General features: G+C 44.4%; 1 protein-coding gene across 1 annotated transcript in view; it reads right to left on the minus strand.

Annotated features, from left to right (window-relative positions):
* Window positions 1–251: 251 nt before the first annotated feature.
* Window positions 252–18,471, minus strand: part of LOC121325193 (F-actin-uncapping protein LRRC16A-like) — a 31,082-nt gene continuing 12,862 nt past the window's right edge. The window contains exons 14-40 of the mRNA XM_041267525.1: window positions 17,911–17,991; window positions 17,151–17,227; window positions 16,489–16,593; window positions 16,292–16,361; window positions 15,638–15,719; window positions 15,145–15,241; window positions 14,995–15,049; window positions 14,009–14,184; window positions 13,691–13,759; window positions 13,436–13,529; window positions 13,164–13,262; window positions 12,604–12,732; window positions 12,097–12,210; window positions 11,729–11,904; window positions 10,727–10,814; window positions 10,301–10,426; window positions 9,501–9,567; window positions 8,707–8,990; window positions 5,223–5,320; window positions 4,213–4,723; window positions 3,670–3,789; window positions 3,186–3,222; window positions 2,906–2,977; window positions 2,117–2,470; window positions 1,565–1,672; window positions 1,090–1,194; window positions 252–491 (exon numbers count right to left, since the gene is read on the minus strand). Coding sequence (XP_041123459.1) covers window positions 319–491; window positions 1,090–1,194; window positions 1,565–1,672; window positions 2,117–2,470; window positions 2,906–2,977; window positions 3,186–3,222; window positions 3,670–3,789; window positions 4,213–4,723; window positions 5,223–5,320; window positions 8,707–8,990; window positions 9,501–9,567; window positions 10,301–10,426; window positions 10,727–10,814; window positions 11,729–11,904; window positions 12,097–12,210; window positions 12,604–12,732; window positions 13,164–13,262; window positions 13,436–13,529; window positions 13,691–13,759; window positions 14,009–14,184; window positions 14,995–15,049; window positions 15,145–15,241; window positions 15,638–15,719; window positions 16,292–16,361; window positions 16,489–16,593; window positions 17,151–17,227; window positions 17,911–17,991 — 3,567 coding nt within the window. The 3' untranslated portion in view covers window positions 252–318. The remainder of the gene's footprint in view (window positions 492–1,089; window positions 1,195–1,564; window positions 1,673–2,116; window positions 2,471–2,905; window positions 2,978–3,185; window positions 3,223–3,669; window positions 3,790–4,212; window positions 4,724–5,222; window positions 5,321–8,706; window positions 8,991–9,500; window positions 9,568–10,300; window positions 10,427–10,726; window positions 10,815–11,728; window positions 11,905–12,096; window positions 12,211–12,603; window positions 12,733–13,163; window positions 13,263–13,435; window positions 13,530–13,690; window positions 13,760–14,008; window positions 14,185–14,994; window positions 15,050–15,144; window positions 15,242–15,637; window positions 15,720–16,291; window positions 16,362–16,488; window positions 16,594–17,150; window positions 17,228–17,910; window positions 17,992–18,471) is intronic.

Raw genomic sequence — 18,471 nt, forward strand, 5'->3', positions numbered from 1 at the left:
TTCAAAGGGCATCTCCATCTGCATAGGGCTTTATGGTTTGGCACGCTTATTGTGCGTGTGTACATGTTTTGTTGTGATCTCCCCAGCACTAGACCTGTGTAAGCTAGCAGTGACAGCATGACTCGTCACTAGCCTTAAGAGAAAATGAATCACATCACAGAATTTCCAGGCGTGACAACCTTTAACACATCTTAAATTTAATTAATTTTTTTAAATAAATGAAGGTTTTTTTTTTTGGTTTTTTTTTTTGTTTGTTTTTTTTTTACATAATCTGGAGCGTGCAAAGGGAAATGTTAGAAAATAGAATTTCACGGGGGTTCAGTTCATGTTTTTTAATGTAACGAGTGGCTCAGTTCTTTGGTCTCGAAGTGTTTGTTGTGCGGTCTGAGGAACCTGCTGATCTTTCTCTGGGGGTTGCAGCTCCTCTCGCGATCCCGCCCGCTTCTCTCTGGTTGCTGGTTTTGTTCTGGTCTCGTCTGTCTTCCTGTTGTCTGTTTGGGAGAAGCAACAGCAGGTCTTCACTTGGGTGAAAATAAGCAATGGAGAGAATTCCAGACCTGTGACTAAGCATGGCACCCCTGCAATTGTGTATTCATTGCCCATTTCAAATGACAGAAACCTGTTCAAAAGCATATTTTTTGCCCATTGAAGATCGCTGCCCATGAGACTTCGCTCGTTGCAGAGTCAGGCTGGCCTTCATACTTGCCAGCATTAGTAACAGAACTGTCAACTCTGAGCTCACAATCGAGACATGAAATTCCTTGAAGGCATGATTTGGTCTCTTTCTGAAATGTAATGCAATCAAAGTGAGTTGCAAGTTTCTGTGCAGAAGCAGCATTTATCGGCTGAAAATGTACCGTGTTGATCTAGAAAGTACAATACCAAATGGCACAAGCTGTCACCCTGCCTTGCTATACAATACCTCATGTAAAGATAATGCACAACTCTTGACACGCAATGAATAGTTAAACCTATATTGATTAGGATAGTTTGGTTGGATTTATAGGTCAGTTTGTACTTGCAGGAGTCTGCTGTACTATGTCACTTTGATATGAAGGGATGAGATGGGAGGGTAATTGCCTGACTCACCTTCCATTTCTTCTGGCTGGGATTCACTGAACAGGGGGAATTCTGCTCTGTTCGTCCTCTTCCGTACTGGGGATCTCTGAAGCCTGGATAGGGCTGCCTTCAGATCTGCAGGGGGGCAGGTGATGCAATTTGTTTATTTAACAACTAAACAGAGGAACGTTCAGGGGGTATAATTCCTTTAAGTTAGGAGCTGCTGCTCCACCCCTTTCTACTTTTAACGTCATGCCAAAATTCAAGGGTGTCGTGGAAAAGGTCAGATCCACCTAATCTGCAGTAGCTTATTAATACCATTAAAAACTAATTTTCCAGAGAGACCATTATATTTGGTTGTTAAAATGAAGCAAGGATAAATAAAGCTAAAGAAATTGTTTAATGCTAATTTTATTCCAGGACATCCCTCAATTGTTTTAAAAGTTTCTGATGGTTTTTTTTGTGGGCGCCTCATTTCTGAAGCGCAAGTGACAGGCACCCTCACCTTCCGGCTCCAGCAGGCTGCTCTGATCCCGGAGCTGTTCCTCGTGAATGGAGACGGCTCTTCGGTTGTGGATCTGTTTTATTCGAGGCCGGGGTACCGGGAGATTGTCTGTGAAATTAGGAGCAGCACTTTATTGCCAGCAGCACTTCACACGTAGACACAAGTACTTAATGATTTTAACCATTTCGGGGAGGGGAGAGCACAAAATACATCTGTTATGGTATTAGACCTTCTTGCATGCACTTTGGGTGCTGAAGAGATCTGCCATCGCCACTGCTCTTACATACTCAAGGCTGTTATGAGAAGACACTTTTGTACCATTAAAGCCCAGGTCAGAAATACATATTCACTATAATGGGTAGATTTCCAACTTTCCCCTGTTGTGTTGAAAATATTTATTTATTTAAGTTATGCATTCCAGTTAAAGGAACATGTAATATTTTAAATGTATATAAAAATATGAAATGGGTATAAAATTACAGAAAGTAAACATTTGCTAAAACTAAATAGTCATACCTGAGCAGGGGTGCAATGAAAAGCAATATGGTGTACCTTTACTTGGCGCTGGAATTGCTGGCTCGGTCTTTCTCTTCTGCTCCCCCAGACTGGTCCCTCTTCGTGGAGAAGGGGTCGGAGTGTCCTTTTTGCACCGGGAGAGGCTGTCTGCCTCCTGTGCAGCCCCAGCTGTGCTGCTCTCAGGGTGGGCTTGCACTGGACAGGACACTGGCGTTCTTGGGGAGGAGAGGGACTCAGAGCTTTTGTGCTTGTGGTCGGGGACCGGTGGCTTTCCCAGGATCTTGTGGAATGCAGGGCTGGCATGCTCCCGGCTGCTCTTCTGTGCAGTGCTTGTACAGTCTGCTCCTGGGGGTTCGGCTGCAATGCCTGCCCGGATGGGTCGCCTAATATCTGAGAATCGAGGAGGGGGTGGGGAGGAGACTTAAGAAATTTTTATACATACTTATGCTTCTGCATCGAAACAGATTCTCACGGCTTCACCTCTACTGAAATACAAATCATGTGCCAGGATCAAGTTTCTTACATAATCACGTACATTGAAATATTCTGGGTTTCTTGTGTATCAACAGTTCTGCATGACAGCGTTCTGGACTTCTGAACAATACATGTTTGATATTGAGCCAGTGTTATCCTGATATCATGAACTGTATGTTAAAATTAAAACAAAGCTTGCCCTATGACCCATCTAATCTTTAATCAGCCTATCTAACACTACATGTGTCCTCAATCAATCTGCTCTTCCATAATCTAATCAAATGTCATTTAAGTCCATCTGCCCATCCTTGTGTGTGTGTGCCTCTCACCCCCTCTCACTGTGAGGCTTACCTGATGAGGTGGACATGGTGCGAGGTTTCATGAACTGGGGAGGGGGCTCGGGTTTACTGTCCACTATAGTTCCTAGAAAAGACGAAAGACAGTAGTCAGCTTTCCTCATACACACTGGGATTCAGGTTTGGGACATTACCGGCGCTCTAGACAATGCAACTTTTTGTATATTTGCGTTCACTTTTCACTTAAATCCCATTTTTTACAGTTGGATACAATGGGGAGTAATTGCTCAAATAAAATATGAAGGTGAATCATTTTGAAGTAGCGTGAGTCTTACCTTCAGAGTCCGCCTTCCTCAATTCTCCTTCTTTATTCTGCAGGGGGTCAATGAGAAATGTGTTAATAGCTGAAAGACACATCAAAGTATAAGATATACAAACTCATGACAAATGTTGTCATTCACAGAGTTTTTTTTGTTTTTTTTAACAACTTTGGGAAACAAAAACGTCAGCAAAGTCATTGTTAAAGTGTAATAATAAAAAAAATGTTCTACTTGACTTCTTTTCAATACTAACATGTAATCTAGAACTGCCACATTCTAGCAGATAGTTGTATCAGATGGAAATGACATTGAATTAAGATTAGCTATTCTGTTTAATTTTATCATACAAGATATAGTATAGGTTGCTGTATGAGATAGATTTCTGCGCTGGGCTCTTGTCGAGTGAATATCGGCTTGCATTGAACAGCACCCAACATACTACATTTCTATCTAGGTATAAACACATACAAACACGCTCCCATTGGTCCTCTTGCCTTACCTCGTTTTTCTTGGTGTCTGATAAAAGTACCTTTGTGACCCCGATTCGGTGCAGCATGACATGGACCTTCTGCTCGAAGGTTTGCGCTCCCTCGTCAACGGCTTTGTCAGAGAAGTGTTTCTGAAACAAAGCATGACGACAAGTCAGCACAGGGAACACCCGAGCCATTTCAAAACATTAGGTTTCTAATCATGGGACCCAGTGCGTACTGGCAAACACATTCACATCATTCATACAGCATGCAATAAAATAAAACACACACGCTGATTAGACATTTATTAGCAAAATTGTGCAAAAGTACCTGCTATAATACAAAATACATAATTGCAGTTACTGCTCAGAACAGCAGTACAGAACAGCAAGATCAACTCTAAAGGCTGGTTCATACTTCAGTTGTGTGACTAACCAAGGTCGATTTCTGGCCTCTCTATCACTTGAATGGTCATGACCATCTCTCAGTATGAACCAGTCTTAAGACTAATGATTACCAACTCCCTGGAGTTCTATGATAACTGCAAGCACCCTCCTAGGTAGCCACATTACCTTGCCATGGCTCCCAGGCAGATTTTCCTCCTCATTGACCCCTGGAAGGAGAATGAGAGACTGTGACTTCCCTTCCCTCAGGGAGCGACGGGACAGCTTGAGCTTCCTGTCTGCATCGGGGGTCTTGCTCTTCTCCCTGTCGCTGTCCAGCGTCTTGCTTCTCTCTCTGTCGATGGGGCCGGGGGGCTGTGCTGCTGGCGAGTCTGTGACCGACGCCCCTGCCGACGCCGTCACGTCCGCTGCTGCCGCCTTGCCGGCGCTCTTGTCAGCCCTCTCTGCGGCCCGCGCTGCCTCTCTCAGAGGGCGGATCAGGTCCGCAATCGAAGTCTTTTTGAGCCTCATCCCCACCAAGGGGCTGCTTTCGGGACCCCCCTCGCCCTTCGCCCCCCGTGCTGATCTCGGCTTCTTGAAAGCAAAGAAATCTCCGAATTTCTTTTTGATGGTCTTGGAACTGGAGGGTGGGGAAGCAGAGCAGCTGGGCTCCCGAGCTTTTGCCGGTTGCTGGCTTTTTCTAAAAGGAAGCAGGAAGGAATGTACCAGTGGAAAGGTGACCATCTCTCAAAACCATCAATAGGGTCAATCTTGACACTGTACTAAGATTAGGTGTGTAGGTCACCCCCACCCCACCACACATGGAGAAAAACCAGGAGGAAGAAAATCAAATTGGACATGGAGACACATTCTCACCATGTAGGGCTGCACACAGCTCTTGATTTGTATGCACACCTAACCTGGAAGTCTTATCTATTCGAGGTGGTTTATATTCATGTGTATTGAGCTGGATTGAGCCAATAACAGTTGGGCTGGGTTACATTGACACCAGCATGCAGAGAGACCCTCGTGGGCAGAGTGGAAGCGCACAGCAGGGCAGCATGCAAAGGAATCTCATCAGCACACAAGCCCATGACCTGGTGCATTGGATACAGCATCTGCCGTGCAGTGAACTCTGGACAGTACTTTTCAGGAGCGCTTTGTTCGACAGAACGTAATAGAAAAGGGTATCTACTCACAGGGGATCTTCTGGTATCAGCTTCTTTGTGAAGAACTCCTCTACTCCCTCATCCACGTTACCAACGTTCTCTTCATTTTCACACGCAACTGCCTGCGCCTGTGAGCACAAGCAAACACATAATGTGAACTGCTCTTGCTACTTCTTAAAAACCCAAGATCCACAGCAGATGTACACTCCTAATGCTGGGCTGTTACCTGAGACAAGGTAGTCCGAAGATTAGCGTCAGTAACGGACTCTGAAACCAGCTGAATATCATTCATTGGTATGTTTTTTCAATGATGGGCAATGCATTCTGTAGTAATTATTACAGAGCAATGATTAGTAAACTACTGGGCAGTTAAAGTGTTGTATAGTTAAAAACCAGTCATTTATATGGCATTAATTACATAGCAATTATACATTCCACATATTTAAATCAATGTCATTGTAATCGTACAGTTCCGGCTGCTACTAGGTATAACTGCACTGTAGTTACCAAATAATTACTACAAATTAGCCTGAAACCATTCCCTCGGTATGGGAACATGAAAATACTGTGGTGCCCCTTCCCAAGAACAAAACCTTTGGGGGTTTTCCCTAAAAATCTCATGCGACTCACAATTGTGTGTTATTGCATACATACTGCATAATGCACACTTGTATAAATTACTTATCTTTATTTTTATATAGAGCCATCACTAAGCGCTTTACAGAGGAAGGCTGTGAACTGTGCGTTATATGCAGAGTCTCTTACAATAGGACACTGATTTCACATCTCATCTGCAGGACGACGCACAAGGAGGTTAAGTGACTTGCTCAAGGTCACACAGTGAGTCAGTCAGTGGCAGAGGTGGGATTTGAACCGGTGACCCTGGAGGGCCCTCAGACTGATACACTGATGATCCTGGAGGTATTGGAAGCCTCTATCTATGCCTGGTATGTATACTCTTGTAGACTCTGAACATGTGACTCCAGTTTGTTACTGTTATCTTACTAATTATAATAAAGAGGAGTTATTCAGCTGTTACATTACCAACGCATTCTCTGTCCTAGGATTACCAATAAACTTCCACTGTGCAAGACCTCCGAGTGTGAATTGCAAAGAAGAATCGTGGTCTACTAGGTGGGAGAACTTGTATAAATGCACTGTGCTTGAAGTGGCTCTTCTTCAAGGCATGTGACACTATGCATGTGCTTTGTAAATTAACTCATTTGAGATGACTTTCCTTGTGTTTTAAATGCACAAGGTGGGCCATGTGCTTTTGAATACACGTGTCACATTAATATACCCCAGTTTCATTTTGGTTAGTTTATTTCTTTTCAATGGGACTGTATTCAGTCTCCTATTCAATGGAACGCTGCCTCTTTAAACAAACCCATTGTCTCCTTGCCTATAAATAACCAGAGGAAGAGCCGGAACATTAATCTAAGCCAAGCCCCGATCCCTCCCGCGCAAGAGTCAAATGCGCTGTAGTAGCCTGGGCAGCCACGCTGGCACGCTCCCCCAAGCTCAGCAGGTCTGAACCCAACTTGCCGGGAGAAGAGAACCACAAAAGCACCTGTTTATCACACATTGTTTTTTTTAAAGGTTGTGCCAATAAGTTGACTCGAGTTTCTTGCAGTTATACCTTTATATATCATACCTATAAATTTACGATAGAGGTTGTTGAAAGTTACAGGCGATAAATTTGAATCATTTGAGCACCTTACATATTAATCAATGACTTTAATGTAATCCCTGTATTTTAGACAGGCTATTCTAACAATGTAGAGCACATACACTGCGATGGACACAGAGGACCGCTTTGCAACAAGCTAATAGATGCACAGTATCACTGAACACTGAAATCCATGTCAGACAATTATATTTCCAAGAATTCCTAAAATTTATCCTGTAGACTAAACTTCCCTGAAGGATCCAGCAAGCCGCATTCACTGAGAAACAGTCACTCCTGTCTCTCTGCCACATCAAATCAATACAATCCCAGCGGCCCCTGCTGGCCTCACAGTCTCAAACAGTATTACATCAGTCAGTGTTACTCATTTGTTGTCCAAACCCTGTATCAACATCAATGCTGATAAATATACTGGAGGTGTATACAGAGAACGTGACACAGAGACTGGATCAATGTGTTCAGATCTAGGATATGCACAGTGTAAAAATGAAAGCACACACATACGCCACAAGTGCCAACATCATTTCCAGTTGTGTTTTGACTTCAGATAATCCTCCCCCCCCTTCTCCTCTCCCCTCCCCCTCCTTCTTTTTTCAAAGTAACATCTTCCCACAGTGATCAATCCCAATCCCCCAGATTTACATGCTCCTGTCCAGGGAACAGAGGATCAGGGGCCAGTCATTTTCCAGGGAACCACTTCTTGGGGATGGTGTTGCTTTTTCTTCTTTGCTCTGTTTTTTCCACCCAGCCTAATTGTGATGATTAATATGCAATTCCCTGCAGCACACACACATCTGCTATCTGAAACCTGATTTTCCTCTCTGCTCCAGCTGCTGCCTGTATGCACCTCTCTCTCTCTCTACAGACACAGAGTTGGAGAGAGAGAGAGAGAGAGAGAGAGAGAGAGAGAGAGAGAGAGAGAGAGAGAGAGAGAGAGAGAGAGCTGGCGCAGTGAAAGGGAGGAGGGTCCTGATCCAACAGTCCCTTCGTATAATCAACGATTGTAAACAGGGATGTGTTATACTAATTAACTCTGATTCCCCAGGAATTGACTGTTTTTCTATTTGCTGCGATTATAAAGAGAATGACCCGTACCACAAAATACATGAAGTCATTCCAAAACAACATGTCTCTGTGTCTGTCCCTGCTGACAGAGAGAGATAGAGAATCACACTGGAGGTCAGAATGTATAGCTCATTGGAATTCTAAAAACAAATCCAGAATCTTAAACATGATTGCAATACAACATAAAAGGACATTTCTATCTGCATGGTATGGGAGCAGAGATCTCGGAATAATATATAAAGATCAAAGCAGGCAGGCTGGAACCTATGCAATTTTAAACATACACCCCCATACACAAACACCCACGTCCACACACAGACCCAAACCCTTGCTTTTCAGCTCAGAAAGATCCGAGAGCGCTCTACTTTCTAGGGCTCTATTCCTGTGCTCTAACAGGAACCTGCCTTTATATATAAACATTAATAATTAAGATGCACCAATGCTTCCAGTACAAGCAGCACAGCATACCACGGCTGCTGTAATCCCAGCAATGCAATACCCATGTAAAAAAATAAATAACATGAAATCAAAACATCTCAGTAATGCAGCCAGACTGGATAGCAAAAATCATACAAATCCAATGGACAATGTTAACATTATTAGATAAACACAATACACTCCTGTCACACATACATGCATAGCCAACACACACACATTCATGCATGCATACAGTGATGCTCTTGCAAATCCTCATTATCCTCCTTATCCCCATTCTCGGCAGCTGATGAAACCTGAGAATGAAAATAATCCGTATGGTCTTACATTGGGCTTGCTGGGGGGCTGCTTGTTCCTGCGGTTGGGTCTGGGCCTAGCGCGGGTGTAATGCTTCAGTCTCTGTCCTTCAATGGGCAGGTCCATAAGGGGCTGAGGAGATGCAGGCTCTGAGCTGGCAGGCAGATTGTTGCTAAGAGCAGCAGCGGCAGCAGCATCCTCTGTGGAGGCAGGGCGGGACTTCACCGGGGCCATGCTGCTGATTGACAGCCCTGCCTGGCTGGCTCCAGCCTCGGAATCCTCCTGCTGCGATTCTGAATCCAGCTCCACTAGACCTGGAGGGGAGAGGGGGGAGGGGGAGGGGGAGGGGGAGGGGGAGGGTGGCTCAGTAGTCAGTATGCAGTGTCACTTTGACCAGAAGGAAGGTTGCAGCTCACTGGCCTATATTTGCATTAACGCTCTATTGAACCACTCCATGTATTACATTACTAGGTATGTGTGTTTTAGTAGGTAAGGGCTGTTTTACAATACTTTCTGTACATGTACAGTAAGAGTATATGTTTATGCATTTTATATTCAATGGACATAAACAACCACATTCCTAACAGGTATGTGATAATATGTATGTGTGATTGATTGTTGTGAGCAGTGTCATTGCTGCAGGTGCTGTAAGGTAAATGATGATTTCTCCACATTACATGTGTAATCTAACTCCAAAAACTGGGATTTCAGGGTGGTTAGTTTGCTGCAATTAAAAGGTGTGGTTTGTTTGTAGATCTCATTTTTCCTTCAGTCGGTGAGATGCTAGAAAGGGATGGGAAGGCACAAGACGTAAGACGACTTACTTTTCATGGAGGGGGCGGGCCGAACGCTCCTGGCGTGCAACGCGTGCCTCCGAATAACTGGAACATACTGGCAGAGAAAACGAACAAACATGAGCCACGCTCCAAGGCAACACGGCAACAAAGTCAAGTTTCCAGTGGTCAGGCTAGCCCATGCTAGCAGAGGCACAGTACAGCTGTGCATTTCCAGCATAAAACAGAATATGCAGTGTCTCCAGTTACTGTGCATTTACATATTAGTTACTTGGTACATACACGTGTACTTACACAGTTGCAATGTTTTTGTATGCATAGTTGCAATGGGCTGTAAATCTTTATGCACAATTGTATCAGAAAAGGATTAGGGTTAGTTTGGTCAAGGTCAGAGTTAGATCATGCAAAAGACACACACACACACACACACACACACACACACACACACACACACACACACACACACACACACACACACACACACACAGTACATTGTAACTATGCATAATAACATTGTATTAAAGTGATGCTCATGAAATGTACGGCTGAAACCTGACTCTCCATGTCAGGCACTGACATTTCTTTTCAACTTGATGAAACTTTAGAATCAAGAAGAATTCCTTAGATTTACTTCTGACATGATCAATGTCTGTACTATATAGAAAGTTTGGTACACCAAAGTTGGGTGTTTTTCTTTATGTATTTTCTCTTCAATCATTTTTGGGCAGGGGTTTGTACATTGCAAACCCAAGTGATAACCGGAGGCTGGTAAAAGTGAACCCTTGTTCATCCTGTCCCTCCCCGGCACTGAATTGAAACCCTGTCCTCACCTCATCGGTTGGGAACTCCATTTCGGCCAGCTCAAACAGAGCTTTATTTTTCCAAAGAGGTTTTTCTTCTGTCTTCGGAGTCATGATTTGTGGGAGGGTCTTGGTGTGCTCCAGCACATGCTGTGCCTGGAAGTGTTCAGAATGATCCAGCTGTGAGTTACTGAGGCAAGACGACCGGACCAGCGTTCAGCTGTCCATGTTCCAAAACGCCAGTTTAAAGAACATGCCACATTTTAATGCAGTGCTATACCCACCCCTGCTTAATAAAGATATGAGAATAGAATCTTTTTTCTCTTCTGTGTTAAATCACTAACCAACGACACTATTCCTGTAAAGATTAATACTTTCTGCAATAACGTTAAGCCAAATGTATCAGCAAAAAAAAAAATAAAAAAAAAAATACAAAGGTAGCATAGTAGTACTTGCCAGTTTCCGCTGGGATGTTGATAAGTCCTGTAGAATCTCGTCAATAATGCTTTCAGCAAGATGAACAGTATAGGACAGCTTGAGTTCACTGGAAAGTAACAAAGAAAAAAGTAAATTGTTGAAAAAAGTAATTGTTAGAAATACCTACATGAATTCACCACCTTGCTGAACTACACACACACACACACACACACACACACACACACACACACACACACACACACACACACACACACACACACACACACACACACACACACACACACACACACACACACACACACACACACACACACACACACACACACACACACACACACACACACACACACACACACACACACACACACACACACACACACACACACACACACACACACACACACACACACACACACACACTCACACACACACACACACACACACACACACACACACACACACACACACACACACACACACACACACACACACACACACACACACACACACACACACACACACACACACACACACACACACACACACACACACACACACACACACACACACACACACACACACACACACACACACACACACACACACACACACACACACACACACACACACACACACACACACACACACACACACACACACACACACACACACACACACACACACACACACACACACACACACACACACTCGCACACTCACACACACACACACACACACACACACACACACACACACACACACACACACACACACACACACACACACACACACACACACACACACACACACACACACACACACACACACACACACACACACACACACACACACACACACACACACACACACACACACACACACACACACACACACACACACACACACACACACACACTCACACACTCACACACACACACACACACACACATTTCTATTCCTCTCAGTACACTGTTTCTATTCCTCTCAGTACAGTGCGTTTCTATTCCTCTCAGTACAGACCTCAGTTTGTTCACAATGTCCTCCCCGGCTTGCTGGATGAGTGCCTCTCGCACAAAGTCCTCAGACTGGACCGTCTTACTGGAAGCAGAGCTGGTCAGCTGGTCTCGAACCCTCGTCCGCTGGATGACCTTTGGGCAAAGCCTGTGGACAGTGTCCAGCATGGACTGTACCAGGAGCTGGAAGGCAGGCAAAGGCAGAGCGGGCTTCAGAGACCACTGGACTGGGGTGGGGGGTTGATTATTGTGGAATTGCTTGGAAGGTGTTTCCAGTATAAAAGTTCATGAACTGGAAAAATGAAGGCTTTGTAGACCCTTCCCAAAACAACAAAGTTACAGACCAGTATTGGACCTGAATGATACGCTTTGTACCTGTATCTCACGACTGATCTCCTGGGTGATTTCCTCCGATGTCTCCTTCAGCCTATAGTGAATAACATCAACACTAGAGGGAGCTCTGCCCATCTGATACAGTGTTGGCAGGAGCTGTGAATGGAAAATCCAACAAGGACATTTATCTAGAAGTCTATGTAGCTTTCTGGTACCATACCCATGTGTAGTTATATACTCGCCTAGCTGTTGCACTTGTACGGGTATTAAACGGATACTTGCTTGAGCTATACTGTACATGTGGTATCAAAAGAAAGAAAAACCTAAAATCTCAGTAATAATTGTACATCATTGGAACATGTGGCCATTGCCTTCAAAATATGGCTACCGCCGCCAGCAGAAAAATATTCTTGAGGAATTTCATTGAGTTCCAATAATGGATAGACAGAATGTTGTAACCCCAGTAAATGGCAGTTGTGCTTCCCAGTTGAGTGTTTGCCTGTGGTTTTGATCAGGGCTGGATTCGAAGTGCGGTCAGTCAGTACTCACGTTGATGGAGGCTCTGGCCTCGCGCAGCACCTCCTCAGCAGTGACGATGTCCTCCTGCACCTCCCTGGCGGAGCAGCTGGAGAGGGATGCCATGCTGCCCTGGATCCTAGTGCACAGGCGGCTCACCAGCTGGGGGGGGGGGCGGAGACCAGGGGGGTTGGGCGAGAGACATGCCCGGTTATTTTACTTCTCAAAACACACAACCCCAAACAACCTCTGTCATCTCCCGCTGGGTAAGCATATTTCACTAGTTCTGTTTAGCCAGAAATCTACTATATACAGTACATGCTGCAAAAATCTACATAATTGTACTGTACAGTGCACTGAGTTTACATACAGTACATGTTAATATGTATACCTTTTTATACCCACATATTTGTCGCCATAAATACAGTTTCTCTTTTTTTTTTTTCCAGTACCCAAATCTGTAATTGTTTAATTAATGCTGACATGATTAAACTGAATATAAATCAATTAAGAAATACATCAGATAATATGGTACACTGCCTGTATACCACAGGCTGGTGGCAGTCGGTGTGCCGCGTGGGGGGTGATCTCACCTGCTCGGAGGAGCTTGTTATAATCCCCTGCTGCAGCCGGGACGCTCTGTCAGAGAACGTGCTGCACCGCTGGTTGTTCCTTAGTAGGCTTGACTGGATCTACAAGAAGGGGGAAGTCATTCTTAATCTCATACTCCCAACAGCGAGGCGCAGCCGGATTTAATAGAGAAAGAAATGAAACACGTTTAATACCGTCTTCATTGAAGAAGTCTGATGACCAATTCTTGCAGTACACACCCCCTTGATGCAAGACCCCTTCCTAATTCTAATACCTTCTGCAGCGCCTCCTCTGTTTTCTCTGGGTTACTGCGAGAAGCCTGGGCCACGTCGCTCACTGGCATAACCATGGACTTGAGGGTGTAGTTCCTGGGAAGTCAGATACATCTTCACTGCATTGTGCTAAGAGAGACCTGGGATTCAGTTTTAATTATTCCAACCGCTGCCTTCTTGCGAGAAGAAACGGCCAAATAAAAACAAATTAAAGCACCATGCACATCGCTTGCTTGGTTCCCAGAGCCTGTACTTACTTTTCCAGAGCGTTGGCGACATCAAGGAAGCCGATCGCTGTGGTGTTGTTCCTGTCCCAGATCACAGTTCTGTCAGGAAGCAAGGAGGAGAGAAGGTGTCAGTCGAGTGTATTGCTAACCCATGGAAACAAAGGAAGGGAACATGGCTTCACTGGAAATGCATTTATTCTGCCTGAGCAGATTTCTCACAGAGTGTCCCAGTGCAGGTGTTCAGATGCTCATTCTAATGTTCCTGCCATAGATTAGGAGTGGGCTGGATGCTGCAGACCCTGCGGGTGACCTCTCAGAGACCTAGAGTGCAGGGGTACCAGTGCTTACCTGAGTTTGGTGTTGATCTGCAAGGCTTTGGCGAGCATCTTGGCTCCCGTGTCCCCCATGTAGTTGCCACTGATGTCTATCCTGGAGAGGCTAGGATTGCTTCCCAGGGCATTGATGAGGATGGTCGTGCCGGCTGCCTTCAGCTTGGAATCAGCCACTGACAAGGATTCAAGAGGCTGTAAAACACATATAAAATATAATAACACAGATGGAAATAAAATTCACGTTCTTGGTTTGCTCCATTCCTGGTTTTAGTTCAATAAGACACACCCAAGCTTGTTACCTATGTAGTGCAGCAAATGTTTGCCAATTTACTGGCCCAGTCAATCCCCTTGTGCTTATTTACTGCTCAAGATCCAGAATCTAGCAGCTGTCTATGTCAATTGACATCATTATCACCAAAATATTTCAAACCCTAGAACGAGAATAGAACTACAGAGAAAATTATTGCATTAGCTCCTTTGAACAGTAATTACTGAGCCAAGATCTAATGGGACAGCAAACTCAAATTAAACTCTCGCTCTGGTTCACTACCTCCAGAGTCTCCCAGTGTAATCACCCTTTCTAGCATTATCACTGATGTCTCTACTTGCACAATTACTCTTGTGTATCTAGGATTCTGAGCTACTCGAGTCGTCATATGAAACTGCACAGGTTTTATTTTTCACTTGCATTTCGAGATCACTTTTCCACCGCATGGAAAAACAGGATGTAAAGTTTGTCTCTCATCCCATTTAACCCTATCTAGATTGCAATGAAAACAGTTCTTAGTTTCCTAGCAGTGCACTATGGCAGATGGATTGACTTTTTATCAATTAAAACATGCAACATCCTGAGAGCATGCAAAAATAAAAGACATAACACACACGCACTCACAAACACAGCTAACCTGTTGAAAATATTTGTCACTGCCATAGTTTTGCTGCATTGCGATAAAAAGGAAAGCACCTATTAAGCTAATGCAATGAATTCCTGAAGATACTCACACACTCTTCTTCCTGGATCAACTGCACAATCCTACAGAGGACATCAGCCAAGGCTCTATGAAGAAGCATCAATAATTATTGAACACACCTGACACACTCCCTAGCAACCTGCCTGAGGCTCAGGTTGTTCCCTAGGGTAGCTGGACTCACTTTGACTTCATGCAGAAGTTTTTCCCCAGGGAGAGGTGTCGGATTGATTGGCTCCGACTGATAGACAACACCAGGGTCACCATGTCACTGTCGAACCCTGGCACCAAGGAGACAGGGATAAATCAGTAGCTCAAAAAGAAGGGCCATACTCAATACCGCTAAGAGGGCTTGCTCGACTCAACGTGCAGTGGGTGTCATAGCTTAGTACGTGGTGCGTTTGCAGCCACCATTCTGTCAAGGTTGTGTCGTAATGCAAGTGTTTCCTTGCCTAAAGGAAAGCTTGGCTCGCTGAGATTTACAGAGAACAGGAAATGCATGTACAAGACCCTACGAAATCCAGTAGGAACTTCAGTAACCAAACTTAAAAACAATATAAACTTCAGGTGAATCTCTGTCTTGTTGCTATAATTCAAAGATATTACTGCAACCTCGTCCACCCCTGGAGTCTCTTGCTCTGGTTTTAAAATCTGGTTCCTTTCACTGGCTCTCCTACCGTTGTCAGACAGGTCCAGGCTCCCGATGGCATTGGCTTCAAATATGTGGTCCTGGATAACCTGTGCACCAGCTGACCTGAGCTACAGACACAGAGAGGACAGGAATTCATCACTCATGCAAACAGTTGAAAGGTATACACAAATACAGCCATGCTTGTTTATTAATCAATTAATCATAGCTTACACAGAGCCATTTTCAATTGATACAAAACATTGCATGTTTCAGGAAAGGTAAAAAACAGTATCTTTTAGCTACAGAGTTGCACTTATATAGACAACAGACTGTTGATGCTGTTGCCTAAACCCTGAATGTAGGAAAATATGCATTATTGCAGTAGCTACCAATTGTTGCCAGAAAGAGTTTCCTCAAAGTCACCCTGTATCTCAAAAGAAGCTTCCCACACAAGACAGAAATAAGCTCAGGAGAGAGGCTGATCAAAGCCTGAGCTGTTGAGTTATTCAAGAGAGAGAGAGAGAGACACAGACAGCAAGCAAGAGAGAGAGAGAGAGAGAGAGAGAGAGAGAGAGAGAGAAAGAAAGAAAGAAAGGAGAGGGACAGACAGCAAGCGAGCGAGAGAGAGAGAGACAGAGAGAGAGAGAGAGAGCGCACGTCAGAGGAGGTATCCCTGTAGATTGGGAGTGCTGCTCCCTACCTCACAGCTGCTGAGATCTAACTGCACATCGGAGAGGAAGGTATTACAGGCCAGTCCCTGCAGCAGCAGCCTGTGGAAGGAAACACAGTAGATGCTGAATAATAATAATAATATCACGGCTCCGAGTGGAAATGCTTAATTTTACACGAGCACGGGGCACACTGTGCACAACAGGCCGAACTCTGCTGCAGACTCACCGCAGCATCTCTGAGGGGAGCTTGGAGGCAGACAAGCCCAGGAACTTGAGAGACGCACAGCTGCTGAAGAACTCCTTCACTGCAGCAGGAATGCTTTTCACCTTCCTAAGAGAAGGAGGAGAATGATCAAACACAGGGGACTATTATCAACAAGTACTAACACCTATATTCATACAACATCATTCCCTCCAGGAGCCCGACTGTAATAGACTGCAGAATTAATCTTGCATAGAAATTCAATAGTACTACTGAAGTATTTTGCAATACTTTTGCAGTCAAGCTACTGTGTCTAAAATAATGTGGTTTTGTAACCTATAAGGATCTTGGTTTAATGTACTCAAATTAATATAAAAAAAGATTTCCTTAAATAATTATACTGCAGCATGCTTCCAGAGATGGAAATAAGACACATTGCATAGCGGTTTGATCCATTCCTGGTTTTACTATGAGATTAAGAAGACACATATGGGCTTGTTACCTATACACTGTGCCTAATCAAGCTCAATTAAAACCTGGAATGGGTGAAACTGCTATGCATTAGGAGTCTTATTTCCTATCTCTGACATAGATTAATCTTAAAATAAAACAGGTCTGCTCACTTATGACCACCACTGCTACTGCTGTTATGAAAAAAAAAGATACGTATAAAAAGGTTTTCTTACTTGTGTGAATAAACGTTTTTCGAGAGTTTGAGGTACGAAAGTTTGGAACAGCATCCACCAAGTAATGGGACAAACAGCTGAATAAGAAACCAGAAAGAAAAAACAATGTGGTGTGTGAAAAGAATATCCAGCAGGCAAGCAGAACTACAGCTTTACCCAAGAACCGGAAACTGCCTGAGCTATGCTTTGATATCTGTCTTCTTAGCATTTCTGAACACACTTCCAAGAGCAACTTGACTCTTTTAGATGTCCCTGTCCCAGTGCAGTCTGTCACTCCTGCACCCCTATCCCAGCACTCACCATGCCCAGGGGCAGTGTCACTCCTACACCCTATCCCAGCACTCACCATGCCCAGGGGCAGTGTCACTCCTACACCCTATCCCAGCACTCACCATGCCCAGGGGCAGTGTCACTCCTACACCCTATCCCAGCACTCACCATGCCCAGGGGCAGTGTCACTCCTACACCCTATCCCAGCACTCACCATGCCCAGGGGCAGTGTCACTCCTACACCCTATCCCAGCACTCACCATGCCCAGGGGCAGTGTCACTCCTACACCCTATCCCAGCACTAACCATGCCCAGGGGAAGTGTCACTCCTACACCCTATCCCAGCACTCACCATGCCCAGGGGCAGTGTCACTCCTACACCCTATCCCAGCACTCACCATGCCCAGGGGCAGTGTCACTCCTACACCCTATCCCAGCACTCACCATGCCCAGGGGCAGTGTCACTCCTACACCCTTTCCCAGCACTCACCATGTCCAGAGGGCAGTCTGTCGCTGACAGGTCCAGGTGAGTCAGCACATTTGGAGAGGCCAGAAAGCTGAAGAAATTCTGCTACAAACAATAGCAATTAAGAAAACATGCAAATAAAAAAAAAAGCATCATGAAAAAAGGACATTGCTTTTTTTAGAAAACAAGAGGAGGTAACATTAGGTAGTCCAAGAACAATGCTAACCAGGGTCTGTGAAACCAGCCTTTAGTATTTTATCCAGAGAAAGAACAAAAAAAAAAAAAAAAAAAAAAAAAAATATTTATATCTGGACACACACAAGCTTACTGGTTTGATTATTTGTCAAGTGAAGTTATCTTTTCTAGATTACACATAGCAATCTGCAATTTTGAGTGGAGTTATCTTTAAAGGCCTGCATTGCGGACAGATTTAATTCAGGTTTTCTGTACAGCACGTCCTGAAAAGTATTTGATAACTCTGAGACGTTTACTCCCTCTTCACACCAGCTGCAGCTTTGTGACTCTTCAGGGATGGAAATAAGACTCCCATTCCATAGCGGTTTGATCCATTCCTAGTTACTACGA

The sequence above is a fragment of the Polyodon spathula genome, chromosome 13, assembly GCF_017654505.1.
Source record: "Polyodon spathula isolate WHYD16114869_AA chromosome 13, ASM1765450v1, whole genome shotgun sequence".
NCBI lineage: Eukaryota > Metazoa > Chordata > Actinopteri > Acipenseriformes > Polyodontidae > Polyodon > Polyodon spathula.